General features: G+C 36.4%; 1 protein-coding gene and 1 long non-coding RNA gene across 2 annotated transcripts; one reads left to right on the top strand and one right to left on the bottom strand.

Moving 5' to 3' along the window:
* Positions 1-7,142: 7,142 nt before the first annotated feature.
* On the bottom strand, positions 7,143-9,796 carry LOC107793686 (uncharacterized). Its single transcript, XR_001649773.2, has 2 exons — positions 9,534-9,796; positions 7,143-7,427 (listed from the first exon to the last, which is right to left on the bottom strand). It is a non-coding gene; the product is annotated as an uncharacterized LOC107793686 (long non-coding RNA).
* Positions 9,797-10,370: 574 nt separating this feature from the next.
* LOC107793685 (RNA-binding protein Y14A-like) lies at positions 10,371-16,091 on the top strand. Its single transcript, XM_016616076.2, has 4 exons — positions 10,371-10,770; positions 12,480-12,616; positions 13,180-13,325; positions 15,812-16,091. The coding sequence occupies exons 1-4, from the start codon at positions 10,518-10,520 to the stop codon at positions 15,855-15,857; spliced, it is 582 nt and encodes a 193-aa protein (XP_016471562.1). The 5' UTR covers positions 10,371-10,517; the 3' UTR covers positions 15,858-16,091.
* Positions 16,092-16,860: the final 769 nt, after the last annotated feature.

Here is a 16,860-nt window from a genome sequence, read left to right as displayed (position 1 = left end):
TGTTTGATCGCATCAGAGAGCGTCAGTATGATAATCCTTATTTGCTTGTCCTAAAGGACTGATTTCAGCACGACGATGCCAGAGATGTGACTATTGGTGATAATGGGATATTGAGGATGCAGGGCTGGGTATGTGTGCCCAATGTATATGGGCTTCGGGAGTTGATTCTAGAGGAGGCCCATAGCTCGCGATATTCCATCCATCTGGGTGCCGCGAAGATGTATCAAGATTTGAGACAACATTATTGGTGGAGGAGAATGAAGAAGGACATTGTGAGATTTGTAGCTTGGTGTCTCAATTGTCAGCAAGTGAAATATGAGCATCAGAGACCAGGTGGCTTGCTTCAGCGGTTAGATATTCTAGAGTGGAAGTGGGAACGGATCACCATGGATTTTATAGCTGGGCTCCCGCGGACTTTGAGGAAGTTCGACGCTATTTGGGTGATTGTGGATCAGCTGACCAAGTCTGCGCACTTCATTCATGTGTGTACTACCTATTCCTCATAGTGGTTAGCAAAGATTTATATCCGAGAGATTGTTCGCCTGCATGGTGTCCCAGTTTCCATCATTTCAGATAGAGGGTCTCAGTTCACTTTGCAATTTTGGAAAGCCGTACAACGAGAGTTGGATACTCAGGTTGAGCTGAGCACAACTTTTCACCCTCAAACGAATGGGTAGTCCGAGTGCACTATTCAAATATTGGAGGACATGTTGCATGCTTGTGTCATTGATTTTGGAGGTTCATGGGATTAGTTTTTACCGCTCGCAGAGTTTGCATATAACAACAGTTATCAGTCTAGTATTCAGATGGTTCCATATGAGGCTTTATATGGGAGAAGGTGTAGATCTCCGATTGGTTGGTTTGAGCGGGGCGAGGCTAGGCTTTTGGGTACAGACTTGGTTCAGGATGCTTTGGACAAAGTGAAGGTGATTCAGGAGCGGCTTCGTACAGCGAAATCGAGACAGAAGAGTTATGCTGACAGGAAGGTTCGTGATGTGTCATACATGGTTGGGGAGAAGGTTTTCACCCATGAAGGGTGTTATTAGATTTGGGAAGAAGGGTAAATTGAGTCCTCGGTTCATTGGGCCTTTTAAGGTGCTTCAGAGGATTGGGGAGGTGGCCTATGAGCTGGCTTTGCCACCTAGCTTGTCGAGTGTACATCCGGTATTTCATGTTTCTATGCTCCGGAAGTATATTGGCGATCTATCTCATGTTTTGGATTTCATCACGGTTCAATTAGACAGTGATTTGACTTATGATGTGGAGCCAGTGGCTATTTTGGAGCGGCAGGTCCCAAAGTTGAGATTCAAGGATATAGCTTCAGTGAAAGTGTAGTGGAGAGGTTGACCCGTAGAGGGGGCTACCTGGGAGACCTAGCGGGAGATACGGAGAAGATATCCTCACCTATTTGAGGTTTCAGGTATGTTTCTTGACTCGTTCGAGGATGAACGTTTGTTTAAAAGGGGGAGGATGTAACGACTCGGCAGGTCATTTCATGAGTTACAACCCCGTTTCCCCCATTTCTGCTCCCTTATATGTTATTCAGTTGTATTTGATCATATCATGTTGGTTGCATTGTGTTCGCAGTGATTTTAGAGTGGAATGAGACACTTAGTCTCTTAATTAGAAGCTTAGGTTGGATAAGTCAACTGAATGTTGACTTATGAGTAGAAAGTCTCGGATGTGAATTCTAATAGTTCGGATAGCTTCGTTAGGTGATTTTGGACTTATGAGCATGTTCGTAATGTAATTTGGAGGTCCGTAGTAGATTTAGGCTTGAATTGGAGAAATTGAAATTTTGGCGTTTTCCGGTCGCATCTTGATATCGGGGTCGGATTGGAATTTCGGAAATTAAAGTCTGTCCTTTGTGTCATTTGTGATGTGTGTGCAAAATTTAGGTCATTCGGATGAGGTTTGATAAGTTTCTACATCATTTGCGGAATTCAGAAGTTTTGGGATCCTTAGACTTGAATCCGATGGTGATTTGATATTTTGATGTTGTTTTGAGTGTTCTGAAGGTTGGAACAAGTTTGAATGGTGATATATGACTTTTTGGCATGTTTGGTTGAGGTCCTGAGGGACTCGGGTGATTTTGGGTGGTTAACGAACCAATTTGTGGTTTTGGGACATGGCAGATTTTGCTGGTATTTTATTGCAGAAGGTTTGTTCTTCGTGTTCGCGAAGATTGTCCGGCGTTCGCGAAGAAGAGCTTGTCCTAGGGGAGAAAATGATCTTCACGTTCGCGAGAAAGGGGACGCGTTCGCATAGGTTTGGACTCCAGTGAATCGCGAACGCGTGAGAGGCGTCACGTTCACGTAGGGAAGTTGGAGCAGCTGGGACCCTAGGAGTTTGCTCATCGCGTTCGCGTAGGAAGGGACATGCTCGTGAAGGCTTTGGCAGTTGAAGCTTCGTGTTCGCGAGAAGGATCCCGCTTCCACAAAAGAGGAAAAGCGTGCAGTTGAGTTTTGTTCTACGCGAACGCAAGGAGGTGGTCGCGTTCGCGATGAAGGACACATCTGGGCAGAATGTTTAAGTTCAAAAACGAGGGTTTTAGTCCATATTTTCAAAATTCATTAGAGAGCTTGGGAGAAAGGCTAATTTAGAGGGGATTTTTAGAAGAGGTGATCGGGGTAAATGTTCTTCACTTGTTTTTGGTTAAATTCCATGATTATGTCTTGATTCTTATCATTTAATTTGGGAATTTGGGGTGAAAATTGGGGAAAATGGAAGAAAATTTGGAGAGTGGATTTTTGGGATTTGGATGGCCATTTGACGCCGGATTTTGGTGAATTTGATATGGATATACTCGTGGGAGGATAAGGATTCTAGTGACGTGATTTTTATCAAATTTTGAGATGTGGCTGCACGCCGCAGCGATATAGCACTTGGGTTGTATGAGCCCCTCCAGAGTCTGTACACTCCTAGTGAGCACAGTCGACTATATATCTATGGATCGGGCTGCACGCCGCAACATTTGTTATGAGACACCTATTGAGCGTGAGTGCTAAGTGTGAGTGTTGAGTGTGAAAGTTGAGTCCGAGTGATTGAGAGGCTTGCCCGAGGGGCTATATATATGAGTGATACTTCGCCCGAAAGGCTTGTGTTACGAAAATACTGGTTTTCACTCTTTTTTATATTGAGCCTCTATTGGAAATGATGAATAAATGTTTTAATAACTTTTCATTGAAACTGGAGTTTTAATTGGTTGTTCAGAATTTATCTACTGATTTGATCTGACTATTTTCTCTGAGATTTTTATGTTATAATATACTTATGTTTTTTAAATGCTCGTCACTGCACTCAGCCTTTATTTATAATTGTTACTTACTAAGTTGGCGTACTCACGTTACTCCATGCACCTTGTGTGCAGATCCAGGTGCTAGAGCATCCGAGTGAGAGTTGTCTCTTTCCTTCAGGGCATTTCGGAGATTGCGAGGTAGCTACATGGCGTCCGCAGCCCTGCCTTTCTCCTTCATATCTTCAGTATTACACATTTCAGTCTTTTTGAGTAGACAGTATCAGACTATAGTATAGTGGCTCATGACTAGTAACACCGGGATCGAGTAGTGTTGATGTTTTTTTTGTTTACTTGTTTCCGCTTATTTTGACACATTAAAACGAAAGATTTGTGATCATATATGATTAGTTAATGAGTTAAGAAGAAGACCTTGATGTGTTAAGTGTTGAATCGGCTGGCCTAGTTCTGCGATAGGCGCCATCACGACTGGGGTGGTATGGGGTAGTGACATGTATTTGCACCTTCCGTTGTTAAACTTTAGGATATCATGTCCTTAACTTCATATGTATAGTGTAAATGTTAAAGACATGGCGTCCTTAACTTCATGTATGTCGTGTAAATATTAAGGACACCATGTCCTTAATATTTACACAGTACTCATGAAGAAAGGATAAAAACTTCTTTTCGTATTAATTTTAATAGAGTAGTGGCTATTTTTGCCCAGCATTAAAATTATTGGATAAAAACTAAATATCATGTTAAAAAGTGGCTATCCCATGCTATTTCAACTTTAATTACTTGTTGGCTTGTAACTATTTCATAATTCCAAGGCCCAAGAAAAAATTTAACGCTTTATTATTTTTAAACTTAATATATAAATATATTGTTCATATTATAAATCTATTCGGTACGATTCGGTATTTTTTCGGTTTATTTTCATAAAATAAAAAACCTACCCTAATTATTGTTACGGAGATTTATATAAATATTAAAAGAAACCTAAAATTTGATTCGATGCGATATGGTTCAGTCGATTTTTAAATATCCATTGACACCCCTCCCTAGTTACATATATCTCTCTTTGTTCCATTTGAAATTGCTCCTTTTGTATTAAACTTTTCTATTTTATTTACAACGAAAAAAGGTTAAAAATGCTCCTAAACTATTAAAAAAGGTTTAAAAATACCCTTCATCCACCTATTGGGCTAAAAATATTCCTTCATCCACTTTTTTGGTTCACTTATGCCCTTTGACTGATAGGTCAATGCTGAATTAAGAATAATATTATTCTTGAACTTAAAAATAAATATTTTGCAAAATATTTTCGCTTTTTTTAAAAACTAATGCACCAGTCGTGCACTAATTTAGTAAAGTCTTTTTTATTTTTTTTCAGTTTTTACAAAAACGTATTTTGTTTTCATATTTTCAGTTTTTAAGCATTTTTTTGTAAAAGAGGAAAAAATTGTAAAAACTGAATTTTTTTTGTAAAAACTGATTTTTTTTTTGTAAAAACAGAAAAAAGATGCTTTTAACAAAATATTTTTGTTTTCTAAAAACTGAAAAAAATATATTCAACAAAATATTTTCGATTCTGAAAAATATTTTTTTTTAGTTTTTTTAAAGCATTTTTTTTGTAAAAACTGGAAAACAAATTTGTAAAAACTGAAAAAAAAAAATAGGGGTCGGGTTGTGGGTTTTTTTTTAAAACGGGTCGGGTAAAAAAAATAGGTCATTTTAATCTGGTGCTGCCACGTGGCACTCCATCCAAAATAGGAGTATTTTTGTTCCAAAGTATGACAGTAGGGGTATAGATAACTCAGAGTTAGATGGAAGTGGCTTGTCTTTTTTTGTAGTTGAACTTTTTATTCGAGTCGGGTCAATCTTTGGGACGGGTTAGTCCGAAAAACGGTTAGATATGGGTTAGTCTTTCTAATAGGTTAGATGTCTTAATTTCGACCAATAAGAAGTTGCTACGTGGAATTTATATAATAATTATTTTTAATTCAACATTGACCTAACAGTCAAAGGGTATAAGTGAACCAAAAAGGTGGATGTAGGGGTATTTTTAGCCCAATAGATAGATGAAAGATATTTTTAAATCTTTTCCAATAATTTAGGAGCATTTTTAACCCTTTTCCGTATTTACAAATATTTAGGAGAAATTTCTTACGATCTATCAACATCACATACTCATAATTGTTAGAAAGCGGACTGGAATGGATCTATATTGACATCCCTAATATAATGTCAATCTAACCATGCTCAATAGAGGATCAAGTACGAACTTACACATACAAAAATATCTCAAAGTGTTATGTCTACTTCCCTCATTTGAAAATATGAAAAAATAAAAGGATGGTTAGTAGTTGGCCTAATTGCTAGCGGTGGTTAGGCATTTAATATGTACACTTAAATTTTTGTTGTATCTCTTTCAAAATTTAAAAAGTTATCCTTTTCAAATAAATATGTAGCTAAACTTGGTCAAGATGAAAGGTACCACTTGAGATTATTGTTGAATCTGTCTTATGAGTCTTTTGTGTAAAGAGTAAAGACTTAATAATTACTGTTAATAGAGTAATGTGCTCAAAGAAGTTGCAAAAGATAAAAGAAAGCTATTATATATGATTAAATAATAATATTTCATAATGCTTACGTGAGACAATCTTTTTTAAAATGTCATCAGCTGTTCGAAATTAGACAAACTAAAAAATAATTTTCTTTTACATACAAGTTAGCTAGAAGAAAATGCTCCATCATGTCATTGGGCAACTTAGATCCATCAAATATTTATGTAATATCATAAAGATGATATGTAAAGGTTTTGACTATGACATTGTATATGCAGAAATCATGTTAGTCTAATGTGCTTCGAAGCATATACCTATGCCGAGTTCAACTTTTTCCACAAGAAATCAATAATATCCTTTAAATTCATCCGAAAATATTTTTTAGTATGCCTGTGTTTTGGATTATATTTCTTATAATATATTTTCTCATAAGAAATTATAATAGTTCACAAGAGATATCAATATAACACTTAACAATAGCTATAGTCATGAGAGAGTAGTCAAAGCGGCACAAAAAATATCACCAACAAATTAAATAAGTAGGAATATTAGGTATTATAAGACCCTATAATATACCCCTAAACACATTACATATTTTAATCTATAATACAAAACTATCGAACTAATTTAACTAAATGGGTGATTGCAGATTCAAACGATATTTAATTGTTTTGAGTTTAATTATTATAATATAATAATATTAATTTTTAATATTTAAAAGACTTGTATGTGTTCATGTCAATTGATTTACAGCAATACTTTTTTCTTATACATAATTTTTTGAGTCCGTCGCATTTTGCACCCCTAATGTGTATTCTTTTTTGTGATTTGCACCCTGTCCTATGTTTTTTTACAATTTCAACCCTAACCTCTTTATTCCCTTGCAAAACAATAAAATCACCATTTATATAAATTTTTCATGAGGGAAAAATAGGAAATACAAATAATATGTTTTTTTTTTTCCTTAAGTTATGTTTTTAGGGTAGGACGTTAATTCTAGCGAAACTCTTCCCGCCATCACCATTGCATCGTGGGAGACTAGGTTAAGCTCTCCAAGCATAAAACGCGCTGAAGGATTACCGAGAACAAATAGCACATCCAGTATATCATCAATGGATAAGAGCAAGGAGAAATAGAAAAGTCGATTGAAGAAGGAGAAGTTGAAAGGTAACAAGTTCGGAGTCTATCTGTAAAAGTCGTAAGATGCAATCCATCTTTAACATGTTCTTGTCCCATCCTCTATCTGCTATTGTTTTTTTTTATTTATTTAAAAATAAATCACAAAACTCAACTCACTACAACAATGCACCAGACAGAAAGGTTTGCAAATCTATCCAAATTTCAAACAACTCTGAATACTATCATGTAAATCAATAAAGAAAGATCAATTCATTTAAGTTCATACTCTACTTTGGATAAAACATGCTTTATTGAAAAGCTACGAATGCTTCTCTCCAATTCAATAAAGCATAATAAAAAATAGGCTAATCTAAACCATGAATAAATAATATCCTCTGTTTGGAACAAATTGGACATCAATCCCCAAGGCATCAAATATCATTCCTCTATCTTTCTTTGCCAACTCTCCTATGTGATCCCTCATGTGCTTCAACAAGTGCATTCTGCAGAAAAACAATATCCTTGTTCAAGACTTGATATTTAATGGAATTATGCTATTCAGATTTACTAAAAACAAGCGATGTTACCTTGTGTCAAAAGTAGTTCTTCAGTCTATATTCTTTTTTATCTAATCTAGAAATTGAGCTAGCTTAAACCTTGCATTGTCACAGGTATGGATGATGAGCTTTTTACATTGAAGATTCATCATGGAGGTGAATTTTTAGATGTACCTGAGAGAATTTATTTGGGAGGCAAAATAGATTTTATTGATAAGTGTGATCCACATAAATGGTCATTGCAAACCTTAGAATGGATTGGAACAACGAGATTAGGATACAACAATATTCTTGGTTGGCACTTTAAACTACCCATGACTAATACTGGTAATGGTTATATTCAATGCTTGACTAATGTTGATTGTGATCTAATGGTAAAAACACTTCCAGCTAATAGAGTTGCTGAAGTATACATTACACATGCTGGTAATGTATCAAAAATACAAAATCAAGTGAGCCCCAATGCTAATTATATTTGTGAGGATAATGGGGTGCTAATAGACTTGGAGGCATCGAAGGATGGTGCATATAATCATATCTTCAACTCTGCAGAGGTAAGTACTAACGTAGATGACTTCAAATTGGAAAGAGCAAATTATGGTGGGGATAAAAATAGTGATGTATACCAAGAATTGGAGCATTTTGAAGGTGATGAATATCATATAAATGAAAGTGAAGAAGAGTCGAATGGTTTGGAGATAGATTCAGGCAGTGAATGGCTTGGAATTTGGGATAATATTGGAAAGGATAAGGCAACAATGAAGCCGAAAGAAAAGGAAATAATGAAAGGAAGCGAGGATAAAAAGAAAAATCTAGCAGGAAATGGCGAAGTTAGTGTAAAGGGGAGGAAAGAGAGGAAGGAAAAAAAGAAAGATAAAGTGATGGAGAAAACTAAGAGTGCCAATTTTGCCGGGTTACTACTGGAGGACTCAAGTACAGAATCTGAAAATGATAACATCTCTCCTAAGTATGATTCAGATGACATGTGGGAACCTACTGATCTACTTGACGTTAACCCTCCTAATTATGAGCCAAAGAAAAGTAAGTTAAACAAAAATAAAAGAAAAAAGCCCGATGAAATTGAAGCCTCCAAGAGAAAAGCAGTTGAGATGAAAAAACAGAGAAGAGAGAAAAAGAAAAAACAAATTGCAACAAGTGAAATGCATGATGCTACCAAATTGAGTAAGAAAGGGAAGTTGGGGAGGTGTAGCAAGTGCTTACAAACTGGTCACAACAAAACAACTTGCAAGAAGAGTAGTAATTCCCCAAATTCAACAACTCTACCTCAAGCTACTCAAACAACTCAAGATTGGTGTCAAAATGCGACAAGTCAATCCCACCCAAGTAAACAAATCAATTTTGAGTCCACTTATTGGACTGGACATATAAATGAACCTTCTAAACTCAATGTAAGTATGGGACCTTAAATATAAGTGATTTAGTACTTTTAGAGATAGGTAGTACATTTGCGTTCTTTATTTTTTTTCACAGCCAAGAAGGCCAACGGAGGATGATTCAAATAGAAGCCAAGAAAAAGAGTTTTGATGTGGAAGAAAATAGAAGCAATTAGCATATGAAATTGTCAGCAAGAACAAATTTAATTTCATCACGACTTCTTTTGCTATTTAATGGATATATCATTTATTCCTAAGAGATTCTCAATGTCAAGTTTATCATTTACCTTTACAATTTAATTTTAGTATTTGTACTCTTCGAAGCCTTTTGACTTATCTTTATTGCTTAACTATATACACCCTTATCCTATTTTCATCTCAATCAGAGAGGAACACGATCATTACACAAGAATTTACAGCAATAAAGAATAGTGCTATATTAAGTAATAGCGATTAGCAAAAACTACATTACACACGAGCTCATATACATATACATTTACATTTCGAAAAATACTAGCATCAATCTCAAACTACTGGGCTATATTTATCTTTCAATACAAAACAGAGATTCTCTGATGACTGTCCCAATTTTATTTTATTTTTTTGCAAAAGAATAGACAGTAAAAAAGACGAACTAGCTGAATATAGAAAAACTGACCTCCGAAATGGATCCACCAGGAACGACGTGAAGAAGTAAACGGCGAAGGCTTTAACAAGGTGAAATCAGAGAAAATATGGGGCGTTTTGGAAGATTAAGCTTATAAAGATCGACGAGATGCATAAATCTTAACACCATTTCTGTTAAAGAGATATGGAAATACATCTTGGTCCCTTGAGAAAATGACTGATTTATTGAGCTTGTCCATTTTAGGCGAGGTGAAAGGAAAGAGAAGATAATTGTGACTGATCATTTGCTTTGGTCTTGAGCTTGTCGATATGCTCTAGGTGATGAAGCAAAGAGAAGATTAGTATGACTATTGACTGGTCTTTGCTTTTTGGTAACCAAACCAACTCCTTTTTATTTAATCTCTCTTTATTTATTTTATGTCATTATTTTATTTATTTTTTATTTGCATTTCCTATTTTGCCCTCATGAAAAATTTATATAAATGGTGGTTTTATTGTTTTGCAAGGGAATAAAGAGGTTAGGGTTGAAATTGTAAAAAAACATAGGACAGGGTGCAAATCACAAAAAAGATGCACATTAGGGGTGCAAAATGCGAGGGATTCTAATTTTTTAATAATTTTAAGTTTTACTCTTTTATGTAAACAATTAACTGAACATCTACGTACATACCATCTGTTTGCAACACATACGCGTGGATAGTAACTCTTCCAACCATTAAAATGATTATGCAATTCAAGGACATGGAATTGGTGATATGGAATGGTTGTAAATACGGTACTTTTTATTATTTACAAAGAAAGAGAGAATTTAAACAAAGAAATTACATACTTTATCTTTTAAAAATGACCGACCCGACCCGACTAGAGTGTGAAGATGGTATGGCCCAAAAGCCCTTCCCTCCAAAGTAGAATCCCCAGCTTTTGCCTGGACACAGCTTCGATAATTATTACTCTCGTTACTCGGTGAATAAACGAAGAACCAAAGCCAAAACCAGAACTTCTCTTTGCGGCGAAAATGGCGAACGCGGAAGAGGCAGTGGATTTCGAGCCAGAGGAAGACGATCTGATGGACGAAGACGTTGACGCTTCGTCGCCTAGGGCTTCCATTCCTAAGCTTAAATCAGCCATTACTGGCGGCGGCTCTTCTGCTTCTAAAAAAACCAAAGGTCGTGGTTTCCGTGAAGAAGCTGCTGAGGCTGAACGCAATGCTCGCCTCTCTGCTCGATTTGATTCTCTCGACACCGATGGTGGCCCTGGACCTGAACGCTGTTAGTTTCCCCTTTCCTAATCTTTTATCTAACACTAACAAAATTACTACTTACACTTTTCTGTCTTTTGTTTAAATTTTTTATCCAAGTAAAGGGAAACTGTTGTAGGTTGATAATTCGTCTAATGTAATGAATAAGATTTTGTTTTTTAGTTTGGCTAGGGACTTGTATTTAGGGAACTTCTAGTACTAGGAAGTTTATAATTTCAACAGGTAGAAGGTTCTATATGGGTGTAATTTTGTTCTATGGTTAGGATTTTGTGTCCGGAGGTTGACAGTCCGGGTAATGTAAAAATCCTTTGAGGAGACGTTTTAGCCTGGTTAAAGACTTGTATTTAGAGAATCACTAGGTTTAGAATACCCTAATTTTACACTGGACTTAGTTTAGAGAATCTTGAGGTTACAGACCAAATCAATTGTAGTCAAAGCACTCAAGCTAGGTCGATCAAATCCAGTGTAGATCCCACACTCACACCCATATTTGAATGTGGCCCATTGATAAGAGAAATATCATGTACTCATAAATTAAATTGTCAAATTTAAATTTTAAAACTAAATAATAATAAAAAAGGAACGAATAATGAAAAGGCTTGGTACAGAAGTTTAATTTATAATTTTAGCAAAGAAGGTCCATAGGAGTTGAAGCGGAAAGCTCAAAACTTGAAAAAGAAAAAGAAAGAAAGATCATGTGTACACTATTTCAAATGCAAAGTGGCATCTGCCATTTGACAAATCAAAAGAATGGTTACACATGAGAAAATTTAATGCACATTTTTTAAAATAAGGAGCCACTTGCCAAATTGGAAAAGAGGGAACATGAGCAGCATTTTAAGCACAACATTTGCAACTTGCCAACTTGGAGAAAGGTTGTGATGAGCACTAATTTGAAAAAAGCCGATTGCAACTTGCAACTTACCAAAATTTGAGATACGCCATGATCAATTATTCTCCTAACACAAGAAAAGTTACTACATACTTGAGCTAGTACAACTAAAAGAAATATTTATGACCATTAAATAAGAAAATAGAAAGAAATATTCAAGTGAATAATTCTCCCTATTTAATTAAAAGGCAGGAACTAGAATAATTTTTTAAACATTGAATTACTAAAGTAACTGAGGAAAAAGACTTCTGAAGAAGGAGAAATTTCAACTGTATTTGCTACCTTCTGCTCCTCTGATGCAATTTGGTTCTTTTCTTTGGGCATAGTGCTTATAAGCCTCCAGCTTCATGTTCTTTACATTGCCAATTTGCTAACTATTTGGATAGGGTTCCAGTTATTATTTAATTTACATCTAATAAGAGATAGTAGCTGTCGATTTGTAACTTGTTGGTTAGGTTTTAGGAGATTGCTGGCCTTGTACACAGCCAATAATCATCTCATTACTATTCTTTCCAGTTTGTTGAACACCATAAGCTATTGCAAATGCTTTAGATTTGAAAAGTCGGGCAACAGAATCGAATATGCTGATTTCAGTCAGAGATATCAGTTGTATTTTGTTTGGTCATCAGCACTTAGGTAATATGTAATCCATGCTTAGGTATCTGAGATTTTTTCAGGTTATGCAATTGTGAAATGATAAACATCCTAAAATATCTGATAGATGATACCTCTGACCTGGATGATGTCGTTTCTTTTATTGAGGTTACCAATAAGATTAATAAAGGTTTAAATAAGAATTAGAGGGCTAATGGGCGAAAATGTTGCAGCCATTGAAGGATGGATTGTTTTAGTTACTGGAGTTAATGAAGAGGCACAAGAAGATGATCTTCATAATGAATTTGGTGAGTTCGGGGAGATCAAGAATTTGCATTTAAATCTGGATCGTCGTACTGGATTTGTCAAGGTAAACTGGTTGTTTTCTTTCTCGGAATGTGTAGCTGCTTCTTTGGGTTCTGGGTTTCATTTTCTGGGTGTTGCATGCATGATGTTATACGAATTGCACTTTTTTTTTTTTTGACAAAGTAAGAAAATTTCATAAAAGAAGCGCAAAATACGCTCGTATGCAATAAGTATACCAAAAAGTAGAAAACCTTAACAAAATATGGTTTTCTACGAGTGACATTCAATCTTCTATACATATAGGATGTTATACGAATTTCTTTCTGTAGATGCTTTAGTCTAATAAAATATTCCTATCTTGATGATGGCAATTTATTTGATCAAGAAGATTGTGTTAAAAATTATAAATGACCGACGTTCCTTGTTCCGTATAACTATGTAAGAACATTTCCTTGTTGAATTTTTGTAATGGCGGTAAATGGAAGAAAACAGAATCTGATGTTATCTTAATTTTGAGCGACTCCAGCTGGATACTTTCCTTTGTTTTTGGTTTAGTTTCTGCATTTTTCTTAAGTTTGGAGCAGTTATCATTTTAATTCATTTTTATAAAGGTTTCCAATTATACAGGGTTATGCACTTATTGAATATGAAAACTTTGAAGAAGCAGAGAGAGCTATCAATGAAGTGGATGGGAAAGAGCTGCTCACTCAGCCAATACATGTTGATTGGGCATTCAGCAAAGGTCCTTTTAGGAGGAGAAATGCTAGGAGGAGGTATCTTCTTGGTTAATCCAGTTTATGTTCTTTTGTGCAAGTTAGAGATGATTTATGGGGAAACTAGAATAGCTATGAAAATATGCTGCCTGAACCAAGTACAGACTTTTTCACTTTTACTCTGTTTTTTAAATGTTGGCAAATGTTTCCTGGCCACATATTTATTCTATTCCTAGGAAAAAATCAGGAGCTCACGGGTTCGAGTCATGGAAATCGCCTCTTGCAGAAATGCAGGGTAAGGCTGCGTACAATAGTACATTAGACCCTTGTGGTCCGGCCCTTCCCCGTACTCCGCGCATAGCGGGAACTTAGTGCACCGGGCTGCTCTTCTTTTAGGAAAAAATCAGCACCTTGGACTTCTATTATTTGCAAAGACTGAAAGTACCACTTTTTTAACACTTGCAGCTGCTTAAATGTTATGACCTAATTGTTATCTGGAGAAATTTGTTTTTTGGTCAAGTATTTTGCAAAAGAAAATGTGAATCAGGAAGGTGCAACAATAGCTTAACAGAATTTTCAACTCTGAGCTCAAAAAATCTGTAAAAATTTTCTATGCTATTTTTTCACCAAAAATGTAAGACATTAAACTTCCTAATACTGTATGTCATTTAACTGAGGAATAGCCTTCATCTTCACAAGTGTGGAATTGTCACTTGCCTCCCGCATACGCTTTTGTGTTAAAGAGATATCAATCCATTACGCTGGATCCCTTGATTCATCTGGATTTATGTGTGTGGATTGTGGAATCAAATGGCAGCCACCTATTACTAGGGTCTGGGCCTCCCCCCTTTTTTTATTGACAGTGGTGTCCGGGTCAGCTTACGAGTACATTGACTATTCCACTGGATACCTGCTACTTGACACTGTCCTATGAGCACAGGTGTCTGGTAACTCTGCCCATTTAGGCTAAGGCAAATTGAAAGAAATCACAGTTTTTTTGCCTCCGCTTATATTTGAACTTGAGATCTCATGGTTCTCCTCCCACTTCATTAACGACTAGGCCACACCCTTGGGTGCAATATTACTAGGCCTCCCTCATTACATCACAAGGGCCAACCCAGGGGGACCGGCTACCATCTTTTTGCTGACACCAATATTTTCTTAATTTTTGCTTCACCTGGTGTCTTGACTTTAATGTAGCTTTTTACCTCTATCACACCATTTCTCTGTGGAGATAATGGGCAATGTATACTTCAGTTGGCTCAAATTTTTTCTATTTTTTCCCCTGTTTTCTGACGGTAGGCTTTTAGTTGGCTGATTTGTTTCCTTTTACTGTTGATCTAGATTTGATTCAATCCAAGCTGAGGTCACCGAACTAGGTTTCCGATTGATCTTATTGGCAAAAATTGATAACTTATCCCTCTGTACCTAACTAGAAGTGCCAATCAGAACTTCTAGTAGGATTAGTTCAAAGGTTAAAACCAGTCCTCAATAGTCTTGCAACCCCTCCTCCCACCCCCACCCAATATATATATGTATATTTTTTTTTATCAGAACCACCAATAGAACAACTGCAAACTTGCGTTAGATTTCTCATCCGGTTTATTCTTCAAGTTTGCTTTTGCAATATACATATGATTCTTTTGGTTGTATGAATATGTCAAGTGATGGTGAGGTTCTCTTAGCATTATGGTTACAAGATGATTGTGTGAAGATTTATGCATTTGCCTCCCTCGCAAGGATAGGTGTCCGGAGCAGTTTGGGCACTTATTTAGCTTTTGGAGGGGTGGAAGGTGGTGGAATTGGTGGAAAGAAAAACACTAGGAATGTGTCTGGGAATGTGTCTGTGTGGGGTATAGGTTGTCGTTTATAGTCAAATAAAGGGTAACTTTACAGTTTTCATAGAACCTGACGTGTGTCGGAGATTTCTTCCTTGTTGGAAAAAAGAGTAGCTGGGGACTGTGACGTACTCACACATAACCTGAAGATAGGATTCTATGACAGCAATTTTGCAAGTAGAGTCGCACCTTTTCCAGGAAGTTTGTTAATCCTTGTTTATTTATTAAAATGAGCAGTATCTCCTTGGTACCTTGCAGTAGTATAGTTGTTTCCAATACATCCACCCAAAAAAGACTGGAGGATGTGTAACTGTCTTTATTATGCTCAAAATGTCAGGAATGTCTTAGTAAATGTTGAAGCTCAGACATATCAGTTCATGAGTAGCATCTCCATTCTGTTAGAAAAATAGGAGTTAGAGAAAAGTAATATAGTTAAGGAATTTTCTAGTCAGTCATGCCTTTTTGAGCTGGTACGAGACTACTGACTTACGAGACCGCCGCCTTTTGAGCATTTTTTATCCTCGTCTTTTGAGCATACGTCCCTTTTTATGAAATCTTATTCTTAATATACAACCTCATTTCTTTTTCTGAAATAGAAAATGAAATTCATATCTCACTGCAAATTCTGTCTTTGAATGTCCAGAACATCTGCAAGGTTTTTGGATTGAAGAACTATCGTCTAATATGTAGCTATCCTCATCTTTGCAGGTCGCCACGCAGTCATCGTTCTAGAAGTCCCAGGAGGAGATTGTAATGCAACGTCCCTCTTTTGCAAGGATTGTGTTGCTTCTTTGTTTAGTATTAGAAACCAAGCTCTGATAATTCCCAGTCTATGCTGGGTGATTCCATGTGTATCATTGTTGCTTTGCTGAGTTCTCATATCTATTTTCCTTAATTTTCTGTTTCCTTAACTCAACTCTAACTGAATGCTTTTCAAGCTTTTCCAGTGGTGTACACTTCCTGCTGGCGTTGTGAAAACTTAGGTTCTTCATTTTCCTTTTTGTTTTCCAAAATATTTAGAACTAGGGATGTTCATCGGTCGGTTTGGTTCAATTTTGAAAGATTTTGGTTTGGTATTTTTGGTTTGAGATTTTTAAAAACATTGCACCAATACCATACTAAAATAAATTTGGTATGCGTTGGTTTTCCACTTTCAGTTACAGTTTGTACTGTTGGATGTCTTCAATATTACTCTTTAAAATTTTATTGTATCAACGAAATATAGATATAAAGTAAATGTATGGAATATAATTTAGGTTAAAATGTGAAACTCAAGTCAAGAACAAATCATGTAAAATATGTTAATCCGTCCATCTACTTGCAATTATAAATGCAGTAAGTTTCAAGAAAATTAACTTTAAAATTTTACATTGGAAAAAAATATATTTAATTATTTTTTTAAAATTTAAGATAAGACTGCCATCACCTATGGGCCCTGCCCTCTACCTGGAAAGTAGTGAAATTCACCCCATGAGACTCTAATATCCTCATGTTGTGCGGTCTGTCCCTGCACCGATCGATGAAGTCTTGGGGATCCTCATGTCGCTCGCCTCCGAAGACAGGAGGGTGTAGCCTAGTCCATCTGTCCAATAGCTTTTGCGGCTCGCCATCCGCAGCTGGTCTAGGCTCAGGTGTAGCTGCTGCAACTGGCTGAGCTCCGCCCACGGATAGTGCACTCGGGGTCTGATATACGGCAGTTGCATGCCCTAAAGCCTGGGCAGTAGGGGTCTGTGCTCCCCCTCCCGCTTGAGATGTGG

This window comes from Nicotiana tabacum, chromosome 8 (assembly GCF_000715075.1).
Source record: "Nicotiana tabacum cultivar K326 chromosome 8, ASM71507v2, whole genome shotgun sequence".
Taxonomy (NCBI): Eukaryota; Viridiplantae; Streptophyta; class Magnoliopsida; order Solanales; family Solanaceae; genus Nicotiana; species Nicotiana tabacum.
The sequence above is the reverse complement of the archived record's forward strand: the minus strand, read 5'-3'. Positions and strand labels throughout refer to the sequence as shown.